Source organism: Salmo salar, chromosome ssa04, assembly GCF_905237065.1.
Source record: "Salmo salar chromosome ssa04, Ssal_v3.1, whole genome shotgun sequence".
NCBI lineage: Eukaryota > Metazoa > Chordata > Actinopteri > Salmoniformes > Salmonidae > Salmo > Salmo salar.
The window spans coordinates 52,643,684-52,660,151 of NC_059445.1; the positions used below are offsets into that span (position 1 = coordinate 52,643,684).

The 16,468-nt window shown below is 43.4% G+C and overlaps 1 protein-coding gene across 2 annotated transcripts in view; it reads right to left on the reverse strand.

Moving 5' to 3' along the window:
- The window catches only part of siah2l (seven in absentia homolog 2 (Drosophila)-like), a 43,973-nt gene that overhangs the window by 10,837 nt on the left and 16,668 nt on the right, over window positions 1-16,468 (reverse strand). Inside the window, exon 1 of one of the 2 annotated variants that reach the window (XM_014197450.2) lies at window positions 5,351-7,589. The exons of the other annotated variant lie outside the window; for it this stretch is intronic. Within the exon in view, the coding sequence (XP_014052925.1) occupies window positions 5,351-5,536 (186 nt within the window). The 5' untranslated portion in view covers window positions 5,537-7,589. Of the gene's footprint in view, window positions 1-5,350; window positions 7,590-16,468 lie in introns of those variants that run through there. 2 annotated transcript variants of the gene reach the window in all.

Sequence of the window (16,468 nt, forward strand, 5' to 3'; positions counted from 1 at the left end):
CCACTACCTCCTCCAGAGAGAGAACCAACGCAAAGTACACAAACTACCTCACTGGCAGTGCAGGAGTGGAACATTCAGGCCTGTTCTCACAGTTAAAAGTAGTTCGCTACAGTGAATTATTGAACAGCTTCTCAGACACCGTTTGCCTGGGCAATTTCCTCACTGCTGTGCCTGAAGCGAGAGAGGCTACACTCACATTGGCTAACTGACTATTCTACTCTAAGCCAAAAAGGGCCCCCTGGCTGGGTTGGTATCGACTGGCTGAGGCACTTTGGAAGCTCTCCTTCTGAGGTAGAGAGACTGTCTTGCCCTCCTTCCAGGATTTGTTCCATCAGGCCTTTTGTTGTGTTGCAGCAGAAAAGGCCCATGAGACTGCGGACTCATCAGCCCTGCTAATTGGCTACTGTTAAAAAATACAAAAGGAGAGCCGCACACTCTAGAAGCTCAGATGCAATAATTTCATAACCAACATTGGTTATAAAATTTGGCTGAGAGACCACCTGGTCCTGAGTCTACAGGCTACCTGGGTTAATGGGTCTCTAACCTGATGAAAGACTTTACAGGTCAGTCAATTAGACAGAGACAGTCTGGGATAACAGCCTTGGAGTAGTGTGCTTTAGTGCCATTTTAGTCGTTGTGCTTTACAAATTAATAACACAACTAGGCTATTTCTTTCATATTGATGTTGCCATAGCAGAATGGAGAAAGGGAGAGGGGTGTGGGACGGTTATATGGATACTGCAATGAAGGGGACTTGTTTGTGTGGATCCTGAGACAGAGCCCTGAGGAGGAGTGATGGTCAAGTTAGTGCTGAGGGGACTTAACCGCCTCCACACTCAGGACACAAACCCTGCTAGTCTCTCTCCATCTCTTTCTCGAATGTACCAGGAGAGGGAGGGAAAATAATGGGCAAAAGGGAGATGAGAAAAGATGGATTGAGTAAGCAAAAAAGGGAGAGATGTGGCAGAGAGAGAAGTGTGAGGAGGATGGCAAAAGAGAGAGGGGTGGAGAGAAAAACAGAGAGGTGAGAGACAGTAAGAAGATGCTGTGGGAGACAGGGAGTTAAACAGGAAGGGCAATAATAAAAACCGTAATGAACAACAGAGGAAAAGCGAGAAGCGGGTGAGGATTAAAAAGTGAGTGAGAAAAAGAGCAGGTGTGGTCCTCTCCTCTTCTCTTCCTCCAGTTCCAGTAACAGGCAGTGACCTCGGGCTGAACAGAGTACCCAGAGGCTCATGTGTCCCGAAAAAACATCCAGCTGCCAGGCCACGGGTATTACATTACCCTCTCGGCCAGGGAATGGGTCACAGAGGGCCCTCTGCATCCTCTCGATCATTCCCTCCCCTCCCCCACAACCCCAGCCCCTCCCCCAGCACACAGCCTCTACACCCTACTCCTCTCCCTTCCTCTGCCCACACTAGGATCAATAGCAATCTGGCTAAAAGTTTGGGATGAGATTGGCCAGCAGTGAGAGTCTAGTAATTGAGTTAGAGGCATCAAATGTCTCGGCTAGAACACCAGTAACGATCCATTCCCTCTTGTTCTCATGCACTTGTTTTTCCCTCTCACACCCTTTCCCTGGCTGCACTAGCATTTCTCAAAATGAGAGATATAGCAACATTCTCTTGATGCCATGAGAGGAGAACCCTTTGGCCTCCATAAGAATATAGTTGAATAGCCCTGTCATACCTCTTCTGAGAACAGCCTTTTCACTCCCCATTTCATCTTGCTCGTGACTGACTTCGAACCAGAATGTCACAGAGCTGTGTTAGTCCACATACCTACAGCCTATAGGGATAAGTTCAGGAAGTTCATGTAAAGGACGACACGCTGCTTGCTTAATCAGTACCGCTTCCCCTGATTGATGTTTAAGTTGTATTAGTCGTATGTACAGGATACACATGGTATACACCGTCCAACGAAATGCTTACTTGTAGGTTCCTTCTCGACAATGCAACAACAAATATGAACATAAAGTAAATGGCTCAGAACAACCTCAATTCATCAGGGCATGGACTCAAGTGTTCCACAGGGATGCTGGCCCATGTTGACTCCAATGCGTCCCACAGTTGTGTCAAGTTGGCTGGATGTCCTTTGGGTGGTGGAACATTCTTGATACACACTGGAAACTGTGAAGCGTGAACAACCCAGCAGCATTGCAGTTCTGGCCACAAACCGCTGCGCCTGGCACCTACTACCGTACCCCGTTTAAAGGTACTTCAATATTTTGTCTTGCCCATTTACCCTCTGAATGGCACATATACACAATCCATGTCTCAAAAATCCTTCTTTAACCTGTCTCCTCCCCTTCATCTACACTGGTTAAATCCACTTCAATAAGTGACATCAATAAGGGTTCATAGCTTTTACCTGGTCAGTATGTCATGGAAAGAGCAGTTGTTCTTAATGTTCTGTATACTCAGGGTGTATATCTGTGTGGGTGTGAGTGAGTGCATGTGTGCTAAGGTGTGGAGACTCAGTGCAGGTTGTCAGTCCAGTTCAAGTGTTCAGCAGTCTGACGGCTTGTAGACAGAAACTGTCTCTGAGCTTGTTGGCATCAGACCACATGCTCCGATGGTAAGGGAGTGACTGGGGTGTGTGTTGTCCTTCATGATACTGCGGGGCCTTCATCAGGCATATTTTTGAGTAATGTCCTGGATGGGTGGGAGCACGGTCCCAGTAATGTACTGGGCAGTCTTCACCACCCGCTCGAGTCCGTGTGGAGGTGGTGTTGTTGCCAATCCTCACAGCCTGTGGTCTGCCCATCAGGAAGTCCAGGACCCAGTTGCAGAGGGTGGTGTCCAGACCCAGGGCTCTGAGCTTGGTGTCGAGCTTGGAGGGAACAATAGTGTTGAATGCTAAACTGTAGCCAATGAACAGCATTCTCACATTGGTGTTCCTCTTGTCCAGATGTGCTACGGCCGTGTGAATAGCGATGGAAATGGCAGATCTGTTGGCGCGGTAGGCAAATTGGAGTGGGTCCAGTGTGCATGTGATTCAGCTCATACCGAGACTCAAATGGGGCATCATATTGTGTTAGCTTTCTGCCGTGTTTGAGAAGTCAAAGCCCTTTGGATTCGTTATTTGTACAGCTGCCACCATCTTTATTTCCTTGTGTTTTTTCACCTCTCCTCTCCCCTCTTCTCTGAGCAGAGCAGGCAGGCCCTAGCCTAGCAACTCCAGACTTCACACAGACACAGGTCTCTCATTCACGTTTGCTTGTAAATGTCTAAACTCACCGAAAATGACATTCGGTAGCTCCTAACTATATATGTATAACTTTATGAGGTGGATTGCCTGTCTCAGCAATTTCTTTATTTTCGTTTGCGCTCGTTACCATATTTAGCTAGAAGCCTCCATTGAAATTCGATATTACTTGTGCTCATTTTGTCAGCATTCTGGGCAATAGAATTCTGGACTTCTTTGTGTTTTTGGGTGCTCCCTTGTGTACTAAGCCGGTAATACCGTATATCCCGGTATGATGATATGAAAATCGAGATACCACCCAACCATAGTTAGAACCCACCGTGCTATTGAAAAAGGCCTTTTATTATTGTGCAAGGGACAACACTTCAGGCTGATTAATGAGTTTCACAGATTCCCATATGCTACATTCACCACCTAAACTCACTCCACAGAAAACCCAGTGGTTGAACCAGCGCAACTGTACATCCGAGTCCAGGGGCACCATTGTAAAGGACATCACAATGCCTGCTTAGCAAGTACTGTTTTCCCCTGATTCATCTCATATTGAGACTCAACCACAGCCCTTCTGCCTCGAAAACACACGTGACCATGTAACAGCTGGTTTGGTGACCATGCTTTTGTGATAAGTAACTTGTCGGATACCTGAAAAGTTGAACTGTCTGAAGCACAGAAGAACTAGGTTAGAACCCAATCAGTCAAACTAACACGTGTTCAGGTCTCAGGCAAGGTTGCTCATCACATGCATGGATCACCAAACCACCTCTGTTGCCCTTTCATTAAATTGGGTCCACAGATCATTCTGCTTCCGTTTGCAAAATAAGTGCCGTTGTTGTGCAGTAGGCCTGATTTCGAACCCAGTCAGTTATATTGGTGCCGTGATATCTGAGTATGAGGTCAAAGGGGGTGAAATGTAACTGAAGTGGTTCGATGAACCACGCTCTTTTGATGAGTAACCTTGCTGTAGACTTGAGTTAGGGATTAGTTCAGGAAGCTATGGACTTTAGCTAAGTGGGCTAACACAGTCCTGTGACAGGCAGGAGACCCAGTTCAAACCCAGTAGGTCACCAGAGCAAGATTACAATGGGAGTGGAAAGGCTATCCTTAGAAGGGCTAAACTGTCAGGAATATTCAACAGTATTCTTATGTGGGCCAAATAGTTTTTATTTTGTGTTACTCCCTTCCAATGCAGCATGTGATCATCATACAGGGAACAGATATTTCAGAGACTCTTAGCTTTCAGGAATTAATCATAGAGGGAACAAATATTTCAGAGACTCTTAGCTTTCAGGAATGTGATAATCATAGAGGGAACAGATATTTCAGAGACTCTTAGCTTTCAGGAATTTGATAATCATAGAGGGAACAGATATTTCAGAGACTCTTAGCTTTCAGGAATGTGATAATCATAGAGGGAACAGATATTTCAGAGACTCTTAGCTTTCAGGAATGGGATCATCATATTTTATAGCCAAAATGGTTCAAATGCTAGAAAATAAATTCAACATTTCACAAGAAGCTTCTGTTTACCACAGTAAGTATTTCATTATATTGGTTCTCTACATTCCCTGGCTATGAAAGTACCAGGATGTTGTCTGTGGTTTTGAATCTGAATTTAGAGAACCGAATATAAAAACTGAATCTGAATGCATCTGAGAAGTTGAATATATGAAACGTTGATGAACTTGAAATTATAGTTTGTAAACTTGATAGACAATGAATGCAATATATACCATTTTGAAACAGAATATATAAATATCTAACTTAAATATTCGATTTTAAAACTAAATGCAATATTCACTCAATTCAGATTTCAAATCATGAAATACAAGGTACATTTATTAATAAAATTATTACATTTGTGCGTTACAAATAAAACAAATACTAAAAAGTTAATACAAATTCAAAATTATGGAATTCAAATACAATCTCTGTCGGCACTCAAATTGCTCCATACGAGGCCCCACATGACAAGAATCACACAAAACTTCACAAAAGAATGCAGAACCATCTGAGGGGACAGACAAAGACTAGGTTCATCAATGATTTATTCCTATTTTTGCAGTATCTAGTTAATCTAATGTGTGGTGTAAAAATACTAGGTTTAAACTGTCTGAAAGATTGCTGAGTAAATTAAGGTACTCACCTTGCTCCCATGTTGCGGTTTGGTGAGGCAGACGGGTCGATTCATCCCCCCCACCCCAACCTCTGACCCCGGCCCAGCCCCTGCAGTGACCCCTGCACTGACCCCGTGTTGGCGGTGCCACCCTAGCAGGCAGCGCCACTGAGCCAGCTCCCTTAGGAGAGGCAGGCAGGACGCTGGGCACAGCATGACGCGTGACAGAATGGACACACACACACACCGTCTGACACACTGTCCAACACACACTCTATCCCTCAACCAATTTCACACACCACTGAGTCTTTACTATACCCCTCACAATACCTATCAATGGCCGTGCTCTTGCTTTACAAGCGGATCCAATCTCAATCTCAATGCCTGTCTTCCAAAGTCCTGCTGAATTTACTCTCTCAAATAGCTTAGGGGCTATATCCCTCTGCACTCCAAGGATAGAATACCTTTCCTCTCAACCATAAGCCAGGTATGAGAAACAAGGGGCTCCACAGCTGGCTACAAAAAGCAAATCGGAGTCAGTCCCGAAAAGCACACTGCTGTAATGGAATGGCAGCCTGAGGTGTAAGGAGAGCTGCCTGCCTGCCTAACAGACTCACTGCTCTAATGCTGCATGTAATGACTGAAATCAAACGAGTGATAAGTCCCTAACTCTCCTGTATGTGAGAGTATGTGTGAATGAATGGTCTGTGTCTGGTCCACAGTCACACTACATCTAGCGCTAATCCTGCCACCTGCCAAGCTCAGCTCACACATGCACTCTGGCTGACACAGACCACACTGAATCAGACCGTTGTTTCTGTCCCGCCAGGCAACTGAAACAAAGCCACCAGGAGCTCCGAGTTTCTCCACTGTGGAAGAATTCCGAGTCTGATGCTCAGAACACAGCAGCCCAGCTGACCTCACCGTCCGTCCCCTACGCAGAGAGAACATTCATTACCAGCATTGTCTCCTCCACTACAGCGCTGTGACCTCACTTACAGTATGGCTTCAGCCTGACTCATAGACACATGCCGTATCAGCCACAAAGCTAAACACTAGCAAGCAGTAGAGGAGATAAACAGACCAATGCACATGGAGGGTAATAGCTCTCTCTTTCACTTGTTCCCGCTCTCCCCCCTTCCCGCTCCCTCCTTTCCTGGCGGTCTCCTGCAGCAGTCAAATGCAAATAGCATGCAATCTACCTTATGACAGCTCCTCCTCGATGGCTTACTGAGCTAAACACACAACCAACAGCAGAATAGTGGATGTCTACATACACACACCAAAAGCTCCTACCGAATCACCAGCAGCCAGACAGAGTGATCCCTGCATAGCACACACAAGCACACGGACGCAGACTCTCACTCTCTCTTTGCTGCGCTGCTCTCTCCTCCTCCTCCTCCTCCTCTCAGCTCTGCGCGGTGACAGAAAAGCCAGAGCAGCCGCCACGCAAAAACATCCCTCTGCCGAACATCTGCAGCACACACACACACACAAGAATGGAGTGGGCGGGGAGACAGAGCCTGTGGGGAGGTGTTTCACAGCCAAGCGCAACAATCTCCCGAGCCCCTCCTCTCATGTTTTTCTTTCTCCTGCATCTGTCTTTCCCCTATAGGACAGACTGTTGGGACTGCAGGCAAAACTCACCATCATCTGGCCCTTTCTTCATGTCTCTCTCTTGGGTCGTTCCACTTCAAAAAGCACAAGGAAGAGGATTTCGACACCCACCAACAGATAAGATTAGCATTCCTGAAACCTTGTTTTATTCAAATATAATTTGATCTCTGAGAAATTAAGCTAATTGATTGCACCCAAATTGGCCATATAAATGTGTAGGATTAATATAATATTCAATAAATATAGTACCTAAACATCCGATTTGGACCAAACTTTTTTCAAACAATGAGTTAGGCATGAGGAATCCAAAGAAATGCCAATCACACCCCAACAAAGAGTATATACACTGAACAGAAATATAACCATAACATGTAAAGTGCCCCATGTTTCATGAGCTGAAATATAAGATCCCAGAAATGTTCCGTACGCACAAAAAGCTTATTTCTCTCAAACTTTGTGCACAAATGTGTTTACACCTGTTAGTGTGCCTTTCTCCGTTGCCAAGATAATCCATCCACTGGACAGGTGCATATCAAGACGCTGATTAAACAGCATGATAATTACACAGGAGCACCTTGTGCTGGGGGAAATAAAAGGTCACTCTAAAATGTGCAGTTCTGTCACACAATGCCACAGATGTCTCGTGTTTTGAGGGAGCGTGCAATTGGCATGCTGACTGCAGGAATGTCCACCAGACCTGTTGCCAGAGAATTGGATGTTAATTTCTCTATCATAAGCCTCCTCCAATGTCGTTTTAGAGAATTTGGCAGTACTTCCAACCGGCCCACAACTGCAGACCACGTGTAACCACGCCTGCCCAGGACCTCCACTAAATGGTGCTGTTCCAGGGGATTTCTTTTTTAAAGCTCACCCCCCCACATCAATGTTAAAGGGGTAATAGTTCACCCAAATTACAAAATGACATACTGGTTTCCTTACCCTGTAAGTAGTCTATGGACAAGGTATGACAGAAATCCATGTGTTGGTTCTGTTGTCCACTGCTAACTTTTTTGCATTTGTGGCACAAATCCAAGTCAACTGTACTTACATTAGCGCTTTCATGCTTTATGTCCAAATCATCCTGAAGAATCTAATAATTGATTGCATAACTCAATTATGTTACTTATAGATGATTTGGATATGAACCACAGAAATGCTAACATATGTACCATTGCCGTCATACCTTGTCCGTAAACTGCTTATAGGATAAGGAAACCAATGTCATTTTGTAATTTGTGTGAAATATCCATTTAACATTGGGTGAAAAAAATCTCAGGGGGGAAAAAAAATTATCACCACCAAATTCACTGACAATACATGACATAGTATGAAGAAACAATACTCCGAGCTGCAGCTTCATACTACTTCTCAGACAGAGAACTGATACTATATACTGGATGTTGGGGTTGTGGGGGTCCATGGGTGGCTTTTGACAAATCTTTATGTCTTCTCATTGTTACAAATCAGATGTTAGGTACGATATTTATTGAATATTATATGAATCCTATAAATTAAAATGGCAAATTTGGGTGCAATTAATTAGCTTAATTTCTCAGATATCAAATTATAGTTCAACAAAATAAATGTTGCAGGAATGCTAATCTTATCTGCTCCTAACTACAGAAATGATTTCAGAACAATCTGAGATGACGGGTTTCATGGCTTGCTGAAATGGCATGGAATGACCCTCCCCCTTTTTCATCCCTTTCAACCAGACAGTGTGTGTGTAATAAGATGGGTAGTGTAAACAGCGGTGCTGGGAGCTGGTTTCATTGGCTCTGGCAGGTAGCTGAGTGGAGAGCAGCTGGCCTTGGCAGATTGACTTAGAATGACTTAGAATGTTCCTCTTTTATTCTCCAGGTTTCATTTCCACCCCTCATCCCCCGCATCGTATCCACGTGTTCCCCCTGTCCAAGGCCAGCCTCTATTACCTCCCTCAATGGGATGTGGGATGAGAAGCCTGAGATACATGAATGCGTGTGTGCCTGCGAGTCTGAAGACTATAACAGAGTCTAAAAACAAGACAACAGATTCAGCAGCGGGCACTGCTGGAGGACTCTCTATACACCAGAGGGCAGAGGAGAAAAGAGAGAGAGAGCGGGGAGAAGAAAGAGAGAAGGGAAGAAAGAGACGGGGAGGTACTGCAATACCTTCAGAATGCACCTCCCCCCAAGTGTACAAACAAGCAGTATGGGTAGGCACACAAACAAATGCATAGGGTGTGTAAGCACACACTCATGAAGACACCGAAATGCATATTGATAAATGTGCAAACACAAACAACCACACGGCATCCCTAGATAAGCTGCATAGCTAGCTGTCAGTGTCCCTGCAGTGTACATGGCAGACTATTTATAGCACACGTTGCACCGGAAAAGTACTGCCGGCACTCTGTTCAGAGGTACTCTCGGCAGGCAAACGCTATTGGTGTGTCCGAGACCTTAGCTGTGAGAGACGGTTACTATCAGGAAAGGTTAGTGGGTTACAATTAAAGATAGCCTGAACCATGTGTGATTAGAGAGATGTGATGACTGACACAAGCACACTGCACACACGAGTCATTCCACCTAAAAACACACAAGAAAGAGAATTGACACCTACCATCTCAGATTGTGCTGAAATCGTTTCTGTAGTTAGAAACAGATAAGACTAGCAGTCCTGGAACATCATTTTGTTTAAATATAATTAGATTTTGAGAAATGAAGCTCATTGAATACACCCAAATTGGCCATTTTAACCTCTTATGGCTAGGGGGCAGTATTTTCACGGCTGGATAAAAAACGTACCCGATTTAATCTGGTTACTAATCCTACCCAGTAACTAGAATATGCATATACTTATTATATATGGATAGAAAACACCCTAAAGTTTCTAAAACTGTTTGAATGGTGTCTGTGAGTATAACAGAACTCAAATGGCAGGTCAAAACCTGAGAGATTCCTTTACAGGAAGTGGCCTGTCTGACCATTTCTGGAACTTCTTTGCCATCTCTATCTTTTACTAAGGATCTCTGCTCTAACGTGACACTTCCTACGTCGTCCATAGGCGCTCAGAGCCCGGGAAAAACCTGAATGTCGTCATCCCAGCCCCAGGCTGAAACACATTATCGCCTTTCTCAAGTGGCCGATCAAGGGACTGTGGGCTTAGGCGCGTGACCTGGCCGCCCCGTCTTTGTGATTTTTTCCTCTGTTTGCCCGAAAAGGAGATTCCCGGTCGGAATATTATCGCTTTTCTACGAGAAAAATGGCATAAAAATTGATTTTAAACAGCGGTTGACATGCTTCGAAGTACGGTAATGGAATATTTAAAAAATTTTGTCACGAATTGCGCCATGCGCACGACCCTTCTTTACCATTTCGGATAGTGTCTGGAACGCATACGAACAAAACGCTGCTATTCGGATATAACGATGGATTATTTTGGACCAAACCAACATTTGTTATTGAAGTAGCAGTCCTGGGAGTGCATTCTGACGAAGACAACAAAGGTAATGAAACTTTTGTAATAGTAAATCGGAGTTTGATCAGGGCTAAACTTGGTCGGTGTCTAAATGGCTAGCCGTGATGGCTGGGCTATCTACTGAGAATATTGCAAAATGTGCTTTCACCGAAAAGCTATTTTAAAATCGGACATATCGAGTGCAGAGGAGTTCTGTATCTATAATTCTTAAAATAATTGTTATGTTTTTTGTGAACGTTTATCGTGAGTAATTTAGTAAATTCACCGGATGTTTGCGGGGGTATGCTAGTTCTGAACGTCACATGCTAATGTAAAAAGCTGGTTTTTGATATAAATATGAACTTGATTGAACAAAACATGCATGCATTGTATAACATAATGTCCTAGGGTTGTCATCTGATGAAGATCATCAAAAGGTTAGTGCTGCATTTAGCTGTGGTTTTGTTTTTTGTGACATTATATGCTAGCTTGAAAAATGGGTGTCTGATTATTTCTGGCTTGGTACTCTGCTGACATAATCTAATGTTTTGCTTTCGCTGTAAAGCCTTTTTGAAATCGGAACAGTGTGGTTAGATAAAGGAGAGTCTTGTCTTTAAAATGCTGTGAAATAGTCATATGTTTGAAAAATTGAAGTTTTTGTATTTTTGAGGAATTTGTAATTCGCGCCACGCCTATCATTGGATATTGGAGCAGGTGTTCCGCTAGCGGAACGTCTAGATGTAAGAGGTTAACTTATAGGATTCATATAACCTTCAACACACCCCACAACCAGTATCAGTTAACTATGTCTGAAAAGTAGTATGGAGCTGTGGCTTAGAGTATGGCTTCTTCATCCTATGTAATGTATTGCCTGTGAATCTGGGGATGTCTTTCCCCCGTTTAAAGAAATTAGTCATTGAAGTCGTTTACATCATTTACTATACATTTCTGTGAAAGTACAAGGTTATGCCCAGTAGACGCCATTGTTCCTGCTACTGCAGGTCCCGTGTGGCTCAGTTGCTAGAGCATGGCGCTTGCAACCCCAGAATTGTGGGTTTGAGTCCCACGTGGGACCAGCATGAAAAAATTATGAAAATGTATGCATTCATAAGTAAGTCGCTCTGGATAAGAGTGTCTGCCAAATTACTAAAATGTATATGTTCTGCCACACCCTTTTATCCATTTTCAAATCAACCAAATCAAATTGCATTGTAACATGCTTCGTAAACAACAGGTGAAAACTAAGTGAAATGCTAACTTACGGGCCCTTCCCAACAATGCAGAGAGGAAAATATAGAAAAAACAATAACGAGGAATAAATAAAGGAGTAACAATAACTTGGCTATATACACAGGGTACCAGTACCGAGTCGATGTGCAGGGGTACGAGGTAATTGAGGTAGATATTTACATATAGGTAGGGGTAAAGTGACTAGGCAACAGGATAGATAATAAACAGTAGCAGCAGTGTATGGGAGTCAAAAGAGTGCAAAGAGGGTCAATGCAGATAGTCCGGGTAGATATTTGGCTAACTATTTAGGTGTTTTATGGCTTGGGGCTAGAAGCTGTTCAGGGTCCTGTTGGTTCCAGACTTTATGCTTCGGTACCACTTGCTGTGTGGTAGCAGAAAGAACTGTCTATGACTTGGGTGGCTGGAGCCTTCCTCGACACCGCCTGGTATAGAGGTCGTGGATGGCAGGGACCTCGGCCCCATTGACGTACTGGGCCATACGCACTACACTTTGCAGCACCTTGCAGTCGGATGCCAAGCAGTTGCCATACCAAGCGGAAATACAGCCAGTTGCGCTCATTAGCATATTTATCTAGCAACCTTCAAGGAAATTCACTATTACTTGGGCTAATTTTGTTAGCATTCTAGTAATAGACACCCAAATAGGCGTTTGTGTTTTTTAGCACCCCCTTGTGTACTAAGCTGGTAATACCATAAATCCCGGGATGTGCGAAGAACAGTATGATGATGTGAAAATCTGGATACCACCCAACGCTAGTCCAGGGTGTCTGGGATGATGTGTTGAATAATGAACCATGAACAGCCTTTCAAAGCATTCCATGGCAACAGATGCGAGTGCTATGGGGTGAAATTCATTTAGACAGGTTACCTTGGCGTTCTTGGGCACAAGGACTATGGTGGTCTGCTTGAAACATGTAGGTAGTACAGACTCGGTCAGGGAGAGGTTGAAAATGACAGTGAAGACGCCCACCAGCTAGTCAGAGCATGCTCCATGTACGCCTCCTGTCTGGCCCAGAGGCCTTGTGAATGTTATCCTGTTTATCGGCTACGGAGAGCGAGATCACAGTCGTCCGGAACTGCTGGTGCTCTCATGCATGGTTTAGTGTTCCTTGCCTCAAAGAGAGCATAGAAGGCATTTAGCTTGTTTGGTAGGCTCGCATCCAGGGCCTAAAATGAACATCTGCCACCTGCCAAATGCGTGGCATTGGCGGGTAAGATGTCTGTTTCACCAGCCACATTGTCGGGTGGTCAGGGTTCCAAAGTGCAAGCATTTCACTCACATTTGTGAATGGAAATAGTCAAGTGTGATCACATTTATAGTAAAATAAATGCTTCCGTAGCTGTTTTCAAAGTATTTTCGCCGTTTTGCTTCATAGCATGTAAATTAATCGCACAAAGTCAAATAACTACGAATCCTATATAGCCTATGCCACCTCTCGCTGCAACACTTCCTGGCTGGGGGCTGTGCGCACAGGCATAAAAGTAATACACTTGAAACGTATGTATACTGAAGTGAGACTTTGTCCTTGTGTTTCTTGGCTATTTACATAGTTCACAAGCTTGGTTGTTTTTCTGTTTGAGTTTCAACTGCTAGAGAAGAGAAGACAACGCTTTTACTAGTCAGTCAGACTCAATCTCACAGGCACAGTAACCTCCCACCCTTAATGGGGCAGGTGAAAATGTTCGTCTCATCTGTGATATTTTGCTTAAAACATACAAATTCTAAATGTAATTAAACAATATACCACATTACTTCTTACTAGTAATACACTTGTTTCAAAAACATTACAAAGAATGCACATCTGTTTTTTGTATTTAGTTAAGTATAATTTAAGTGAAATAAATATATTTGGGCTGGTAAAAAATCTGAGCGGCTGCTAGTTTTTTAAATCTCCCCAGTGGCTGGTGGATCAAAAAGAAAATGTTATACCCTGCTCGCATCACTGGGCAGCTTGCAGCTGGGTTTCCCTTTGTAATCCATGATAGTTTGTAAGCTCTGCCACGTCTCACGAGTGTCAGAGCCGGCGAAGTAGGATTCAATCTTAGTCCTATATTAACGCTTTGCCTGTTTGATGGCTCATCAGAGGTCGTAGCGGGATTTCTTGTAAATCCTCTGGATTAGTGTTGCACGGTATAAATACTAGAACATTAAACACGGTTTGGTACCAGAATTTTTGTTACTTTCAGTACTTCTGTCAAATGCTTCTCATGTCATATGGATTGAGAGGATCGAGTCCGTCTAGTCATTCATCTGAATATTCTCAAGGAGGCAGTAGCTAGCCAGGCTACTTGCACTTGCCATAGACTATACAGTGCGAACCACTTTTGAGAAGCAAGCGAGAGGAGAGAGAAAATGCCAACAGCATGGCTTCTTCTGACAAAAAAAATAAATCATACCCCATCCCCGCAGTTTGTTGACAAAACTGACTGCAGAAGCAAACTATGGGAATACTTTGATTAGAGTAGATGAGGGCCAGCCCACTGAAACAACTAAGCAACATGTGTTACAAAGCAGTGCAAGGGAGGTTCATTTCCAAAAATGACATTGTAATGTTATTCTACTAATGTATTTGTATTTTTTAGAGACAAAGACATGAACATCAGCATGGCATTCATGTGAGCATTATAATAGGATTACACAACCCAAAAATTAAAGCAATGGTCTACACATCATATAAATACAATGGATTTTAGACTGCATACTACGATTCCCAGAGTGCATTTCAATCATGGCTCTGCCCAGGGCTGCTGGTTGGCTAGTGGCTACTGCTAGCAATCCCAGACAAACCCGAAGTAGTCTGAATACATTGCTGTCAAGTTATGAGTGCATTTCACAGAGCTTCAAAAGTGTTTGTCGTTTTGGAACTAAACTATTAATTTAATACATTAAACTATTTAGCTGTACTGAATAATGAATGTCATTTGACCCAATATCATGGCCATAGATTAGCAAATGAATCCTGATATGTATCGAATTACATTTTAAAACAGTTTAGATGTAATTGTAAAATATTTGCCTGCTCTGGTATTTAATATGGGGTTTTATTTTTAATATATTTGTTATTATATTTGTTTTACAAGTTAAAGATATTGTTAAATGTAAATAAAAAAATAAAAAAACAGTAGTTATTCTGTGACTTTAGCTAATATGCCTTCTTTTATTTTTGCCGTGGTATAGTTTCGGTATCGAGTATCATTTCGATATCGAGTATTGTGATACTAAACCCTGGTGTCGGTATCGAAGTAAAAAAATATGGTATCGTGACAACACTTGTCCAGGTTAGTGTCCCGCTCCTTGAAAGTGGTAGCTCTTGCCTTTAGCTCAGGGCAAATGTTGCCTGTAATCCATGGGTTTTGGTTGGGCTATGTACTTATGGTCCCTATGGGGACGACGTCGTCAATGCACTTATTAATGAGGCCGGTGACTGATGTGGTAAACTCCTCAACGTTATCGGATGAATCCCAGGACATATTCCAGTCCTGTAGATTAGCATGCACTTCATCGGACCACTTGAGCGCATCACTGGTACTTCCTGTTAGAGTTTTTGCTTGTAAGCAGGAATCAGGAGGAGGGACGGCGAGGGAGAGCCTTGTATGAGTTTGTGTGTGTGGAGTAAAGGTGATCTAGAGTCTTGTTACCTCTAGTTGCACATGTGACATACTGGTAGAAATTAGGTAAAACAAATTTCAGTTTCCCTTAATTAAAAATCCCCGGTCACGAAAACTGCCACCTCTGGATGTGCATTTTCTAGTTTGCGCATGGCCCTATACAGCTCGTTGAGTGTGTGGTCATAGTGTAAGCATCGGTTTGTGGTGGTAAATAGACAGCTACGAAAAATACAGATAAAAAAAACTCTTGGTAAATACGGTCTGCAGCTTATCATGAGGTATTCTAACCCAGGTGAGCAAAAACTTGAGACTTCCTTAACATTAGAGATCGCACACCAGCTGATGTTAACAAAGGGACACACCACTTCCCCTCTCAGCTTACCAGAGGCTGCCGCCCGATGTTGACGAGCATGGAAAAGCAGCTACAGTAGGTGTATATTATCCATGTCCTTGTTCAGCCACGACTCAGAGAAACATAGGATATGACAGTTGTTCAGGTCCCATTGATAAGACAGTCTCGAACGGAGCCCATCCAGTTTGTTCTCTAGTGATTGTACGTTCGACAACAAAACTGAGGGCACTGGTGGTCTAGATGCTCGACCACGTAGTCTAATCATCACACCTCTCTTTCGCCGCTTCCTCTTTCGAGTCCCGGGGATAAGGGCCTGGTCCAGGGTGAACATAACATCCAGAGCTGCCGACTCGTTGAAGTAGAAATATTAATCCAAATCAGGGTTAGTGATCGCTGTTCTGATGTCCAGAAGCTGTTTTCGGTCATAGGAAATGATGCCGGAAACATTACGTACAAAAAAAAAACACTATTTAAGAATTGTGCAGGAGCCCATAAGACTGCAGCTATCCACTGCAGCGCCATCTTGTAAGTTATTTTGCTTGTCTCTTGGGTTTTGTTTCTCAACGTTTTCTTTGCAACTTTAGGTAGAAAAACAATTTCAGAACAATCTAAGATGATGGGTGTCATGCCTTGCTGAAATGACATGGAACGACTCACACACAAACACATGCACACACACACATACACTGCAACATGGACAAGTGCCACAGACAAGGACGAACTGGATGCCTCTTAACCCAAAAGGGACCACAAGCCTCCATTACTGCCAAATTATGACTGATTAAAGCGTGAGACCAAAGGGAAGGAGTTAGAAGGAGAGAGGGGATAAAGAGTACAACCGGAAAGGAGAGAGAGTGAAAATAACGAGAAAAAGCATGATA